Source organism: Saccopteryx bilineata, chromosome 1, assembly GCF_036850765.1.
Source record: "Saccopteryx bilineata isolate mSacBil1 chromosome 1, mSacBil1_pri_phased_curated, whole genome shotgun sequence".
Lineage (NCBI taxonomy): Eukaryota > Metazoa > Chordata > Mammalia > Chiroptera > Emballonuridae > Saccopteryx > Saccopteryx bilineata.
Window position 1 is genome coordinate 288,376,658 of NC_089490.1, and position 15,668 is coordinate 288,392,325.

The 15,668-nt window shown below is 34.9% G+C and overlaps 1 protein-coding gene across 3 annotated transcripts in view; it reads right to left on the reverse strand.

Moving 5' to 3' along the window:
* Positions 1-15,668, reverse strand: part of CDH12 (cadherin 12) — a 978,939-nt gene that overhangs the window by 41,274 nt on the left and 921,997 nt on the right. For all 3 annotated transcript variants that reach the window (XM_066244110.1, XM_066244099.1, XM_066244105.1), the window contains one exon: positions 13,061-13,248. In XM_066244110.1, coding sequence (XP_066100207.1) covers positions 13,061-13,248 — 188 coding nt within the window. The remainder of the gene's footprint in view (positions 1-13,060; positions 13,249-15,668) is intronic.

Consider the following 15,668-nt stretch of genomic DNA (forward strand, 5'->3'; position numbering starts at 1 on the left):
AATACTGATTTCTCTCTACTTGACTTTATCAAACCCATGTGTTCAGTAATAAAATACATCTACTTTACAATCGACATAAACTCTAATATTTGAAATAAATATTAAACTAACAGAATTCATTTTGTTAGAAAAAATATTCTATGACAGAAATCTATTATAAAGGTGAACTAATTCAGCTCTTGCACAATAAATGAAAATTTTTTGACGTTGTTTGGGATCCATTCAATATTATGAATCTTTCTAGAAAGGTAAGAAAATGATTGAATAAAGGGAATTTAGTTGAGTAACTCCTTGTTCCTAAGGGTGTTTCAATAAGGGAAAATTAGTGAGAATGGAATTTTCATATAACAATTGATATTGTAGAAAATTGTACAGTAAGAAACCAGAATATGAAAAAATTGAATTAGATATATTCAATTGTTCATCATAATATAAAATGTGGATTGAGGTAAGAAATCACTTTTTAACATATTTGTTTTTAGCCATCTTTGCTCTCACTTTATTGAGGTCCCATTCATGGAAAACAACATAAAATATTAAGTGCCAAATGATTTTTTCTTGTCAAAGAAGGATGAGCAATTTTGCACATATGTGAAAACAGAATAGAGCTATTTTTAAAACGAAGTTAGACCTAACCAAGTGGTGGCGCAGTGGATGGAGTGTCAGACTGCTACCCAGATTTGAGACCCCGAGGTCACCGGCTTGAGTGCGGGTTAACTGGTTTGAGCAAGGTTCACTAGCTTGAGCCCAAAGTCGCTGGCTCGAGCAAGGGGTCACTTAGTCTGCTGCAGCCTCCTGGTCACAGCACCTATGGCAAAGCAATCAATGAACAACTAAGGTGCCACCATGAAGAATAGATGTTTCTCATCTCTTTCCTTTCCAGTCTGTCTATCTGTCCTGTCTTTCCCTATCTGTCCCTCTCTCTTACTCTCTCTCTGTCTCTATCACAAACACACATACACACAAATGTAGTTAGATCTGCCATTCGCCAAAAAGACTACTTTGTTTGTTTTACTCTTCAAACCTTTATTAGGTAAACTTGAAAAATAAGCTTTGGAGAAAGCTTAAAGCAGCATTGTTTTCCAAGCAGCTGTTTAGTACAGAAAAGTAGACATTATAATTACCAGACTAAAAATTAAAGGCATTCTTTAGAATTAACATTACTGTGTTAGCTTATCCACACTTAAAGAAATTCATTCCTTAGATTGTAATATGTTTAGAAATTCCTTCTTTCTATTTAAGTAATTATTCCCCTTCCCTTTTTCATAAACAGCCCTTGGCTTCACCTCCTAATTGGAACACTATTTGGGTTTCTGCTTAAATCAGTGCTACTGAATAGTTATTCTCTCAGATCTCAAATAAATGCTTATTGTTTTTCAATTTGGCCATTTATTTTTTAGGTTTATATGTCAGATACAAGAGAATAACTTTCTGAGCTTATTCTGGACTCATCATGCTTCTAAACAATGTTGTGTGGAAATGCAAAGCTAGAGGTATATTTTGAGAATTTGAAAACCAGCAACTTTGATTGAATTTAAATATATTCTCAAAATTCTTCAAGTGTGCAAGGGACCTGTAAATTGAATGAGCTATCATCACATGGATTTGTTGTTTTTTGGAAAAAAATAATTATGCAAATATGATCAAGGATATTACTCAATGTTAAGCTAATAATGAGGTTTCTCTTGGGGGATCTGATTTTCATGTGAACTTATGAAAGGAAGAGGTTAGGACTTCCTCCTAACCTTAAGTAACCTTATGAGTGTAGGAGACCACCTGGCAAGTGCTTAAGGATGCCATTAAGAATGAAAGTGGACTTTGGTCAATAGCTAGCAAAGCAATCAAAGTAAAATAGGAAACTTAGTCATAAAGCCACACACACACACACACACACACACACACACAAATTATATATATATATAATTTTGCCATCCATTAGTTATATTGGAAAAGTTATTTAAGTCTCAGCACTGATCCCAGCCCAGGTGATCACCTTGATTACAGCTTGAGAGACCCTTAGCCAATGACCCAGTTGTATCAATACTATACTTGGACTCATAACAGCTATGCTTTCATCTTTCTTTACTTTTCCTCTTATACAATACCTTAATGTTTCTAATAAACATGAGTCATTTTAACCAACAAGGTAATGACATCACTCTTAAACAATAGTATCCTTTAGTAACTAAGACTCTATTCTCTTAATCTTACAGTGGTCGGTCTTATTGGTCAATGGAAAGGAAAACTGTCAATGAACCCAAATAACCAAAAGAAAAAACAGATTGGTCATTTCAAAAAAAAGAGAGTTAGAAAAAAGATTTATGCCATGCTGAAACAAAATGGGAAGACAGTAAGAACAAGTTCTTGTAAAGTAGGTTTAATACACGGGGCTGAACCACAAAAGATACAAATTTACTTCAAACATTGTTTTTAAAAAATCATTTCCCAAAACTTAGTTTTACCATCAATGTAGTAGTCAATTCACTTATTTGTTTGTAACATTGTTTCATCCCATAAGAAAATCTTCCTAAACTCTGCCACTCCTCAGGTCACACAGTAAATCACCCATTAATGATGTCTGCATGTACATCTTTATTTATTTATTTGAAATCCACATAAATTAGATCAAACATTTGATTATATTGTATTAGGTGTCATGTCAGGAGTTGAGGATATAATGGCTAACAAGTTAAATTAAGTCTATTTTACCATGAATTTTTATATCACGAAAAAGCAAACCCACAACAAAAATAAATGCATACATAATTTACAGTTAATGATAAGATTTATTGGTTTTTTTTTTTACAGAGACAGAGCGAGAGTCAGAGAGAGGGATAGATAGGGACAGACAGATAGGAACGGAGAGAGATGAGAAGCATCAATCATCAGTTTTTGTTGCGACACCTTAGTTGTTCATTGATTGCTTTCTCATATGTGCCTCGACCGCAGGTCTCCAGCAGACTGAGTAACCCCTTGTTCGAGCCAGCGACCTTGGGTCCAAGTTGGTGAGCTTTGCTCAAACCAGATGAGCCCGCACTCGGTGCCTCGAACCTGGGTCCTTTGCATCCCAGTCCAATGCTCTATCCACTGCACCCCTGTCTGGTCAGGACAAATGATAAGATTTATGAGGAAAACAAGGTGATGGGACAGAGAGACAGGAAGGGGTACACATTACACAGAGCAGATAGGAAAAACCTCTCTGACAGGTAATACCAGACCTGAGATGAGAAGAAATAGGTGTGAGGATGTCATATGGAAATGGACCTGAGAGAAGGCCAGTAAAGGCAAAATTCCTGAGGCGCTTCATTTGTTCTTTCAACAAATATTACTGGAATACCCTACCATGATGTAGACATTTTATAGATGCTAGACAAGGCAAACAAAATTCACTACATGCATGGAGCTTGTCATTGAGGAAGGACAGTCAGAATAGAGGACAAATCTCTGTCCCTCCCCTTCTCCACTTTGGCTGGAACATCACAAAAACTACCTTCACTGACCACCTGTTCCCTGGGTTCCTCCTCCATAATTTCTTGTATTTAGGAGGTCCAAAAAAATAATCCTTATATTTATTTTGCGTGTTAGTTCATTTTGTTCATTAGTTTCCATATATGAGTGAAATCATATTGTCCTTGTTTATTTCTTTTATTTATTTGTTTTTATTTTTATTTTTAATTTTTTACAGGGACAGAGAGAGTCAGAAAGAGGGATAGATAGGGACAGACAGACAGGAACAGAGAGAGACAAGAAGCATCAATCCTGTTTTTCGTGGTGACATTCTTAGTTGTTCATTGATTGCCCTCTCATATATGCCTTGACCGTGGGGCTACAGCAGACCGAGTAACCCATTGCTTGAGCCAGAGACCTTGGGTCCAAGCTGGTGAGCTTTTTTGTTCAAGCCAGATGAGCCTGTGCTCAAGCTGACGACATCAGGGTCTTGAACCTGGGTCCTCCACATCCTAGTCCGACGCTCTATCCACTGCGCCACCATCTGGTCAGGCATCCTTGTTTATTTCTGACTGGCTTATTTCACTTAACCTATAATGTTTAGGTCTATTCATGCTGTCACAAAAGGTAAGATTTTTTTCTTTCTTTTTTTTTATGGAGACAGAGTGTTCCATTTTGTAAACATACCACAGCTTTTTGATCCACTCGTCTATTGATGGGCATTTGGGCTTTTTTTCAGATCTTGATCACGTAAATAATGCTTCAAAAATCATTCCAGTGTTTATAGAGTGTCTATATTCTTCTGAATTATATGTATCAGGTGGCGTAAGGAGTTGCCTCAGGGAGCTGGGAACCTGAAACCTGTGTGATTATGTTTACTAGTATCGCACTAATAAATACAATTAAAAAATTGAAACAAAAAGGCAAAAACAATTATATTTAGAGAGAAGAGACAAGGACAAGCCATGTTAGCAGTTGCCCACCAGTGTCATAAGCAGAAGGTAATCATGCCCTCCTCCTTGTCCCCCTTTAATAACAATCTTCCACCCAGACTCCATCGGGCCATCTCGTTCTCTGAGGTCACTTCCTCTCACTTCTCGGGTGCATACTGTCACTAGAATAAATTTATTGTGCTTTGCTACATCTTTTTGTCATGTTCTTGAACTCCTTCTCATTTCATGACAAGAACCTGGATCCAGATGAGGCCTGTCTCGGTCTTCCCAGGTCCCGCCTGGCATCACTATCTTCTAAATATACATAGTATGTTAGTGGGTAATAAGTGCCTCGAAAAATTTAATGTTTGGATGTTATGTGTGTCCTGAGAAATGGAATAAAATTTGTGTGTGTGTGTGTGTGTGTTTATGTAGGAGAGCTATATGAGTGGGAGGAAATGGATCTCATCATAATTAAGGAAGATTATGGTTTAATTTATTAAAAATAATAATCTAATCATTTAATGAATAAAAGTTGTTAAATTAACACTTGAGAATGCCACTATAACAAAAGGAAAAAAATCAAATAGTGATATTTAAAACATGGATATTAGCTTTGACAAATTTTAACAGTATTTCAGATTAAATTTTTTTAATTTAAGTGTTTTTTTTAAAATAAAAATGTTAAAATGAAGACATGTATTTTTGACAGTTTAGCTTTATAAAACTTTGTTACAGACTTTATTAGAAATACACTTAAATTTTGTAAGTCATATCACTAGTATTTTGCAGCACTGCACATTTTTGACAATTTTAATGAATTGTTATAAGAATCATGGGCATTATTTCTATGTCTATATTTTTGTGACAATAACTTTGGATAAAATTCAGTAACTAAGATAAAACAAAATAGAACAAAATAAATAGACAAATTTTTAGAGCTTTTTTTTGAGGATTTTGGTTACTTTTCATAAAAATAAGAAAATATTTCATCAACTATTATAAATGCTTAAGTAAAATATATGAGGTATATGAATAAAATTTATGACAATCTGGGGAGGCTAATTCTTTTTAGTTCTCTTGAATGACCAAGCTTATATTTTACTTCTAACATATATTATTTTCCCCAAAGAAAGACAAAAAGGAAGAGAGATGAGAAGCATCATCTCATAGTTGTGGCATTTTAGTTGCTCAATGACTGCTTCTTATACGTACCTTGGCCAGAGAGCTCCCACTGAGCCAGTGACCTCTTCATCAAGCCAGTGATCTTCGGCTCAACCAGCAACCATAGGGTCATGTCTATGATCCCACGCTCAAGCCGGAAACCTGAGCTCAAGCCAGAAACCTGAGCTCAAGCTGGTTCAAGCCAGATGAGCCTGCGCTCAAGCCAGCAACCTTGGCAATTAAAACCCTAGTCCTTAGCATCCCAGGCAAATGCTTTATTCACTGCGCCACCACCTGGGCAAATTGAACATATATTATTCTTCACAATAGTTGAAGTAATTTACTGCAATTTACTACAAGCTGGGTGGTTTTCAAAGAGTTACCTTTCTTCTTTGAACTTCATAGTTTTCATTCATATAATCAGTAGAACACTATTTTCAAAATACTTTACAAAACATGTTGAGCTTTATATAGAAAAGTGAGAGCTAAGAGAAATAACACATTCATAAACTGAAATAGCAAACCAATATGGGACACTTTTTTTTTTGTCAACAAGAAATTTAAATACCTTGTATATTTCAAGCATCTTCATTTTTTGTTTGTTTTAATTGAGAGGAAGGAAGACAGAGAGACAGACTCCCACATGGACCCCAACTGGGATTCACCTGGCAAGCCCCCTATTTGGCAAAGCTCAGCCCATTTAGATCTGTTGTTCACAAACTGAGCTACTTTTAGGGCCTGAGGCAGAGGCTCCACAGAGCCATCCTCAGTGTCTGGGGCTAACTCACTTGAACCAATCAATTCATGACTGTGGGGCAGAAAGACATACACATATACACACACACACACACACACACACACACACAGAAAGAGAGAGAGAGAGAGAGAGAAGAGGAGAGTAAGGGGTATAGAAGTTAATAATTGCTTCTCCTATGTGCCCTGACAGGAATCAGACCCAGAATATCCACATGTCAGGCCAATGCTCTAACATTGAGACAATGAGCCAAGGCCAAAAAAGTCTTCTTTTTTATGACAACATAAATATAGATGCAATAAACTATAGTAAGAAGAATCATGTGTGTTTAGAATATGAGCGTCATAAGTATTAGAGGTGCTTTGACAGAAGTGCTAACATTTTGAGAAAAAAGTAAGACATGATCAACTTTGCTTGAGGAACCCAAAGAAGTCTTTGATGAGAGGCATGGGCCGGAGGCATGTTGAAGAACCAGAAACAATAGAGATATTCATGCGGGGTAGTGCTATGCAGAAGAAAGACTAGCACAGCATCTTTGGTAGAAATTGCAATAAATTGGTGTAGTAATTGCTAAAGTAATATGTTTATGTGTGTACATATGTGTATATGCATGTGTGTGTTTGTATGTGTGTATGCCCAAGAAGGTATTACAAAATTTGCTGTTTTTATCTTTACCTTACTAGTTATGGGAATCAGAATGAATTCAAGCATGAAAGTAAGATAAACAGATTTAGGTTTTGACCAGTCACTGTTGTAGAAAAGTCAAGTTGGATGAAGATAAGATCTAAAGCTTGGAGAATATCTGTGGCCCTGGTGGAAAAGGGTAATGAAGAAAGTTGAAACCTAACCGATGAGGAAAAAATTAACCCTGATCAGAAAAATCAGTGGCTGGGCTTCAAGTCTATTTAGCAAGGGGAGGTCAGTAGCAATGGAAGAGCATAAGAAAAAGACTAGTTTTCCTGTATAAGGAACTGGAAAGGAGTTGGGGCCTTTTCCACATAGCAGAACATATGAGCAGTTGCGCTTTTGTTGAGAGAAGGGAAGGATTTTGGCTTTAGTTACTTTACATTTGAAAAGACAATGCAACACATGGAAATGTCTACAAGGCACCAGACAACCTGCATCAGCTATGTCAGTTTGGGGGCTGATTTAAAGTTGATGAGATTGCTTAAGGAAGTTAGATAGACATTAAAAAAAAAAAGATAAAAACAAATCTTTACAAAAAATAGGAACATATTATTTACAGAAAAAAATCATGAAAATTACTTATATTTTTTGAAATTAGTCATGTCAGACTGGCTAAAAACAGGAGTATTTTAAACTTACATTCTGGTGCATATATGGCTATATATAAAAGTTATTTGAAATTTGTTCTTATTTTTAATGTTACTCAAAATTTAACCACATGGTGGTGCTCTGCTACCAAATCATTTGAATTCACTTCCTTGCCATTAAGAATAAAAAAAGAAAATGAGTTTTAGTGCTTAGCAAGGCATAAGTAAAATACAAATGTACAGTGTAAATGTCCAAAGTAAAACATAAATGTCTATTAAAGAGTCTTAGCTTATTTATTAAAGAGTTCTGGTGAATAAAGTATTTTATATCTTAGGCTTATAAGAAAAAATAAAATAATTTTGCATCGATGCATTCACAGCTATGTTTATTTGAAATAAAAGAAAAATACCAAGTAACATTAAAATAATGATTCTTTTAATTCTAAAAATGCTTTACTTATTTTAAAACAAAAAAAATTACTTTAGCATTCTTTATTTTAAACAAGATATCATTACTTATTAGTTTCCAATAGATATATTTGTAGAAATGGCATGGAACTATTTGAGATACTATGTAAGATGATAAATTGTCTTTTTACAAAGTTTAAGTATTCATCCTAATATTTAATCACCTAAATTTCATAACCAATAACAAGAAAAAGACACTGCTTCTATAAATACACATTTAAGATTTTGAAAAAAATCCTTTTAAGATAATCATTTATTGCATTCCTTTTTTAAAAAAAGATTTTATTTTTCATTTTGAGGGGAGAGAGAGAGGGAAAAAAAAAAGCGGCAAGGAGCAGGAAGCATCAACTCCCATATGTGCCTTGACCAGGCAAGCCCGGGGTTTCAAACTGGTGACCTCAGCATTCCAGATCAAAACTTTATTCACTGTGCCACCAAAAGGCAGGCAGACTTTGAAAATTTTTAACTCATGTAATTTTATATTTATTTTTATACTCAATAAGTATATATCAACTCTCATTTATCCAATAAAAAAACCTGACTAAATATTTAATAAATTTAGCTTTCACTTAATAAAATTACTAAATTTATATCACTTTATTCTCAAAAAATTGAAAATGGACTGCCTTTTGACCCAGTGATCCCACATCTGTAAATTTATTCTAAGAATCTTGAAACACAATTCAAAAGAATATATAAACTCATATATTTATTGCAGCATTATTTACAGTAGCCAAAATTTGGAAACAACCCAAGTGCCCATCAGTTGATGAGTGAATAAAAAGTGTGTGGTACATTTATACAATGGGACACTAGGTGTTCATAAAGAAGAAAGAAATCTTACCTTTTGCAACAGCATGGATGAATCTGGAGGTTATTACTTAAGTGAAATAAACCAGGCAGAGAAAGACAAGTACTATATTATCTCAGTCATGTATGGAATATAATGAACAAAATTAACTAACAAACAAAATAGAAACAGACTGATACATAGCACACTGACAGCTGTTGAAGTGAGGGATGTTGGGTGAAGGAGGTAGAAGGAGAAAGCAATAGAGGACCAAAAAATAAGACAAAACTCGTAGACACAAACAGCAATGTGGTGACTGCCTGGGGGTGGAATGAGGGAGGTGGAGGAGGGTATGGGGGAGATAAATGGTGATGGACGAAGACTTGATGTTGGGGGGAGTGAGCACCCAAAACCATGTACAGATGTTTTGTAGAATTGGGGTCCTAAAACCTATATAATTATGTTAAGCAGTGTCACCTCGATAAAATTCAATAAAAATAATAATTATTGTGATGAGAAAAAATAAATAAAACACTTTATTCTCTCATTTTAAATGTAGCCATCTTAAAATGTTTAGATGGGATGAAAAAAATTTAAAGTTTTATTATTCTGATTATTTTCATACTTTTATTATAATGTTTAATAACATACTGAGCACATTTTATTTGTTTATACTTTACTAAGTGCAGTATGACATAAGTATAGAGTGAGGGTAGTTTGTTTTTCTTAACCAGAATCTTGTGCCTCGGAGATACTTGTAAAGTTTCATGATGTTAAACTGCAAAGTGACGCAGTGAAATGGAATTCAGTCACAATGCTCATAAACTTGAATGCAAGTTCCTGTTAAAAATTAACATTAAAAAATTGTCTACTTTTTTCTTTTTTTCTCAGCTCCTGACCATCATTTTGATCCACTTAGATCCCCCTTATAAAGAGAAAAGAGGAGAGAGGGCAAAACAGCAATGGGAAAGCAATGAAGATTTGGAAGATAAAGAATAATGAGTATATACTTCAGACAGCTTCAAGCATTTTGGCTTATTTTAAGTAAGTTCAAAAGGAAAACTATGAAAGCAAATGATATTGTGCTCTAATGTTAATCAAACAATTAATTAAATGATGTTTAAAAGAAAGAACTACATTTTCAAAGTAGAATAGATATTTTTGGACTTTCTAAATGTATTTAGTATACTAAGACAATAATTTCCATATAAGTAAGATTTTACATCAGTTCATTGCAGTCACATGTTTAAGTATTAAAGAAAAAAGTTTCAATGAAGTAAGTTTAAGATCATTGTGAAACTAAAGACATCTGGTGATGCTTCTACACATATTTATTATTAAAATCTAGTTCTTCCAGGACACCTAATGATCCATTTAAGATAAAGTTTTTTCAGAACTTACTAAATATATGCATAAAAAGTTGCATTATACAGTACTCACTTGGGGAAAAAACCCTAAATAACCACAAACCAGCAAGTATATAAAAGTATTATATTCAACATCACTAATTATCAGGTAAATATAAATCAAAACCAAAATGATATATCACTTCATACTTGTTAGAATGGCTATTATCAAAAATCTCAAAAGGTAGCAAGTGTTGACAAAGATGTGGAAAAGGGAAAACCTTGTGCTCTGTTAGTGGGAATATAAATTGCTCCTGCCATTATTGAAAACATTAGGGAACAAACTGTTCAACTGGTGGATAAATGGATTAAAAATGTGATATATACATGTACATATGTAGATAGATATAAAAATACATGTATTATAATATTATTCATCCATTAAGTAATGAAATATTGTTATTTGTGACAATATGGATGGGCCTTCAGGGAATTATAGTAGGTGAAATAAGCAAGAAAGAGAAAGACAAACATAGCGTAGAATCACACGTCTGTGAAATCTTAAACAAAACAACCACGTATTTAGAAATTGTTAACAGAATAAATCTTAAAAGTTCTCATCACACTAAAAGAAATTGTAACTATGGGTGGTGATGAATATTAACTAGACTTATAGTTGTGATCATTTCACAATATATACAGATATCAAATAACTATGTTGCACTGAAACTAAAGGTGTTATATCTACACTGTACATTAAACCATGCACAGTTGTGTAAATTAATTTTGTTTTTAATAAAATTTATTCATCTGAATATTTTCACATCATTTTATTTTAATGAAACCATATTGCCATGTGTAATCAAGAGATCTGTCTGTCTATATATGTGTGTACATGCATGAACTCAATATAATATAAATATATTCACTGAATAGGTAGTTTGGCTGAGAGATTAGGCAATTTAAAATTGTTACAAAAGTGTACTATTGAGTTATTTTTTAAAGATATATGTAGTTTAACCTAACCAAACAGTGACACAGTGGATAGAGCATCGAACTGAGGTGAGGAGGACCCAGGTTCAAAACCCCAAGGTTGCCTGCTAGAGTGCAGGCTTATAAAGCTTGAATGCGGGCTCAATTGGTTGAGCGCAGGGTCACTAACTTGAGCATGGAATCATACACATGGCCCCATGGTTGCTTGCTTGAGCTCAAGGTCAATGGCTTGAAGTCCAAGGTCATTGGCTTGAGCCCAAGTCACTGGCTTGAGCAAGGGGTCACTTGCTCTGCTGAAGCCCCCCGGTCAAGCCACATATGAGAAAGCAATCAATGAATAACTAAGGTGCCGCAACAAAGAATTGATGCTTCTCATCTCTCTCCCTTTCTGTCTATCTATCCCTATCTGTCCCTCTCTGTCTCTTTCTTTGTCTCTGTCAAAAAGAGAAAAAGATATATTTAGCCTACAGATTGTATTTTTCTTTTCCAACAGAATAATAGGAATTGCATCTGGTGGTTCCTTACTTAAAGATTAAGCCAATTACAACACTAAAAACAAATTCATTCAAATGCTTGGTGTAATTTACCAGATGATCAGAATATTTTAAAAAATCTCTTTTGGCTGCTCCTTTAAAATCTGGGGAGAATCTCACAATTTTTCACAACTACCATTGTTATAGAGATTATGGTCCATATTTGCATCATTGGTTTCAAGAACTATTTCTATTGTCTCTTAACTAGTCAATTTTTATTTTTTTAAATACTATCTTTATTTACTTTTTTATTTATATTTTAGAGAGAGAGAGAGTGAGAGAGAGAGAGAGAGAGAGAAACAGGGGTGGAGCAGGAGCATCAACTCCCATATGTGCTTTGACCAGGCAAGTGCACGGTTTTGAACCAGTGACCTCAGCATTCCAGGTCAACACTTTATCCACTGCACCACCACAGGTCAGGCTCAATTTTTATTTTTACTTCTTAGTCATTATCTTCCTAAGAACAGCCAGAGTGTCCTGGCTTTACAGGGTAAATTTAATTTATATTGAAACCCAAGATGGGCTTCTTGAATCATGATCTATTTCAAGTCATTGGCCTGGACTACAAGGATGTATAGAATCGGCCCCTTCTCTGTGTCTTTGGCCTCATCTTTGACTACGGATTGGCCTCCTCTCCTAGTATGTCCATATGTGAGATTTTGCAGTTTCTGCTCAATCTTTCTGAAACACACATTGTTCAAACACCACATGACCAAGCTCTTGTTTGCTGCGTGTCTCAGAAGCAAAGTCATGCTAACAGAGAGCCTTTCCTGACCACTGCACTATGAGATAGCAACCACCCTCCACTTAACGTGTTATTCCTTCACCCTGTTTTATATTTGTCAAACATGAATTGAGCACTGCTCACAGTGTTTTTTGAATTTGTTGATTATTCTCACTTCTTTCACTCTTTCAGTAGTAGAACGTGCTAGATCAGAATTCCTCCACTATGATGTCAATGCTCACCAACAATGTATGAGTTAGATATTTATACTCTGAAAGTTCACAAAAGGGGAAAAACCAAGCATGGTAATGTTAGAATTTATTTCTATATCATATTTTAACTTAATTTTTTCACCTACCTTTGTAACAATATGAAATTAAAAATCAAACTCTGGTAAGAATTTTTAATAATTTCATTAAAGTAATAGGCTTAATCATTTCAGCAACAATACTTACCTGTTGAATCACAGGATAAAAGTGCTGATGAGAGCAAGGAGTTCCTAATCAATGGGTCTTTCTTTATTTGAAATATTGCTAACTGAAGGAAAGTTAAAATTGCTGTCATTTTCAAGTGTTAGTCTTTTTGTTCTTTAATGATTATTGCGTAGTCAATTGTCTAAAAACTTGTCTATGTACCTTTTTCAATTTGATGACTCCTTCTTGTGTCTCCTCATCTGTGACAATGTCAAATAAATTTCCTCCATCTCCTGGAACGATATTGTATTCAATTTCTGCATTTTGTCCAAAATCAGGATCCACAGCTCTTATTCTTCCAATAGCTGAGCCAATATGAGAAGATTCAGGAACTTTCAGATGGAAGATGCCTGATGGGACATGTATAATTTGTGTTGACAGTGAAATTAGCAAAGCATATAATAAAATTACTAAGCTGGAAAAATATTTTTCATATAAAATAAATCAAATTTGAAAATATTTGTGAAAAATTGAAAGGCAATATGCTGTCAAGTTAAGGATTTTTAATTGGGCATTATAAATAGTAGAGTATGTTAAAATAATATTATTGTGAGGAAACATTTTACATATTAAGAGCATCAAAGTGTACCTAATGCCAATATGAAAGTGGGAATATACACAAAATTAATTAGAATTAATATAACAGAATGCTCTATATAAGATATAAAGAAGATACGTAGATAGATGATTGAACAGGGGTCGGGAACCTTTTTGGCTGAGACAGCCATGAACGCCACATATTTTAAAATGTAATCCCATGAGAGCCATACAATGACCCATGTACCTTACGTATTACCCAATAAAAATTTGGTGTTGTCCCGAAGGACAGCTGTGATTGGCTCCAGCCACCCACAACCATAAACATGAGCAGTAGAAAATGAATGGATTGTAATAAATGAGAATGTTTTATATTTTTAATGTTATTATTATTATTATTATTATTATTTTTATTTTTTTTTTCTGAAGCTGGAAACAGGGAGAGACAGTCAGACAGACTCCCGCATGCGCCCGACCGGGATCCACCCGGCACGCCCACCATGGGGCGACGCTCTGCCCACCAGGGGGCGATGCTCTGCCCATCCTGGGCGTCGCCATGTTGCGACCAGAGCCACTCTAGCGCCTGGGGCAGAGGCCACAGAGCCATCCCCAGCGCCCGGGCCATCTTTGCTCCAATGGAGCCTTGGCTGCGGGAGGGGAAGAGAGAGACAGAGAGGAAGGCGTGGCGGAGGGGTGGAGAAGCAAATGGGCGCTTCTCCTATGTGCCCTGGCCGGGAATCGAACCCCGGTCCTCCGCACGCTAGGCCGACGCTCTACCGCTGAGCCAACCAGCCAGGGCTGTTATTATTTTTTTTATTAAAGATTTGTCTGTGAGCCAGATGCAGCCATCAAAAGAGCCACATCTGGCTCGTGAGCCATAGGTTCCCGACCCATGTGATAGAAAATAGATATTTAAATATTTATAGAAAGTTAAGATTATGTCTTCTAACATATAAATATTAAAAAATATAAAGTACTGTAAATATGAATATAGATAAACTATTTACTTAATTAAAATAAACCATTAAACTAAAAATGATGTATAAACTATAATATGTATAAATAACTAAAATTTTAATCTGTGATGAAATTAAGTATAGTATGTTATAAATGAACATCAACTTATGCTTAGTAAATTTTTATTTGGTACCCAGCTAGTCACTTTTCCACACTTTTAAAATTAGGATACAAAGTTCCAGTTTCCAATTTTTTAGTATTAAAAAATAGGATGTCTATTTGTTTACTACCAAGTGGAGCACTGACATTACTATGAATTTTATAATGAGTTGCATAAACCCTTATCTATATAAAATATACCAGAATTAGAATTGTAATATCTTATAAAATGAAAATATGTATAATGTTCAAAAGAGTTTTCAAAATTTTGAATGGTATAATATAAAGCAAAAGTTATGGTATAAGATATTTTACTTGCATCTCATCTAAGTAGATATTAATAAATTAAATAGCAGTCACTTCAAATCAAAATAAGGAAAAAAAATGGGAGTACAAAAAATACAAAAGTAAGACCCTGGCCGGTTAGCTTAGTGGTTGAGTGTTGGCCTGGCGTGTGAAAGTTGCAGGTTTGATTCTGGCCAGGGCACACAGGAGAAGTGCCTATCTGCTTCTCCACCCTTCCCCTTCTCCTTCCTCTCTCTCCCCCTTCCACAGCCAAGGCTCCATTGGAGCAAAGCTGACCCAGGCACTGAGGATGGCTCCATGGCCTTTGCTTCAGGCTCTAGAATGGCTCCAGCCGCAACAGAGCAATGCCCTAGATGAGCACAGCATTGCCTCCTGGTGAACTTGCTGGGTGGATCAGGTCAGGCACATGCAGGAGTCTGTCAGTCTGCCTCCCCCCACTTCTCACTTCAGAAAAATACCAAAAAAAATACAAAAGTAAAAATAAATAATAAAATACAAAATTTATATTTTGATATTGACTTTTTAGTGTAAATGTCTAGTAATGGATATTGGATTACACTTCCCATGGGTAAATTAACCTAGGTATTTAAATTGTTTTGGAACTCTAGAAAAAGGTATAAAAATCAAGTTAGGAAGTCTTTAATAAGTTTTTGAATGGTGAAGTTCATTCAACAAAATACATATTACAGTATATTGGCTTCAAGAGGTATGAGAAAAAAATATATCAATTCTTTATAGAGATTTTTCCAAATGGCTTATTTATTTTTTTAGAAGCCTTTAGTTATTTCACAATCAGTTTCAATATTTGGTA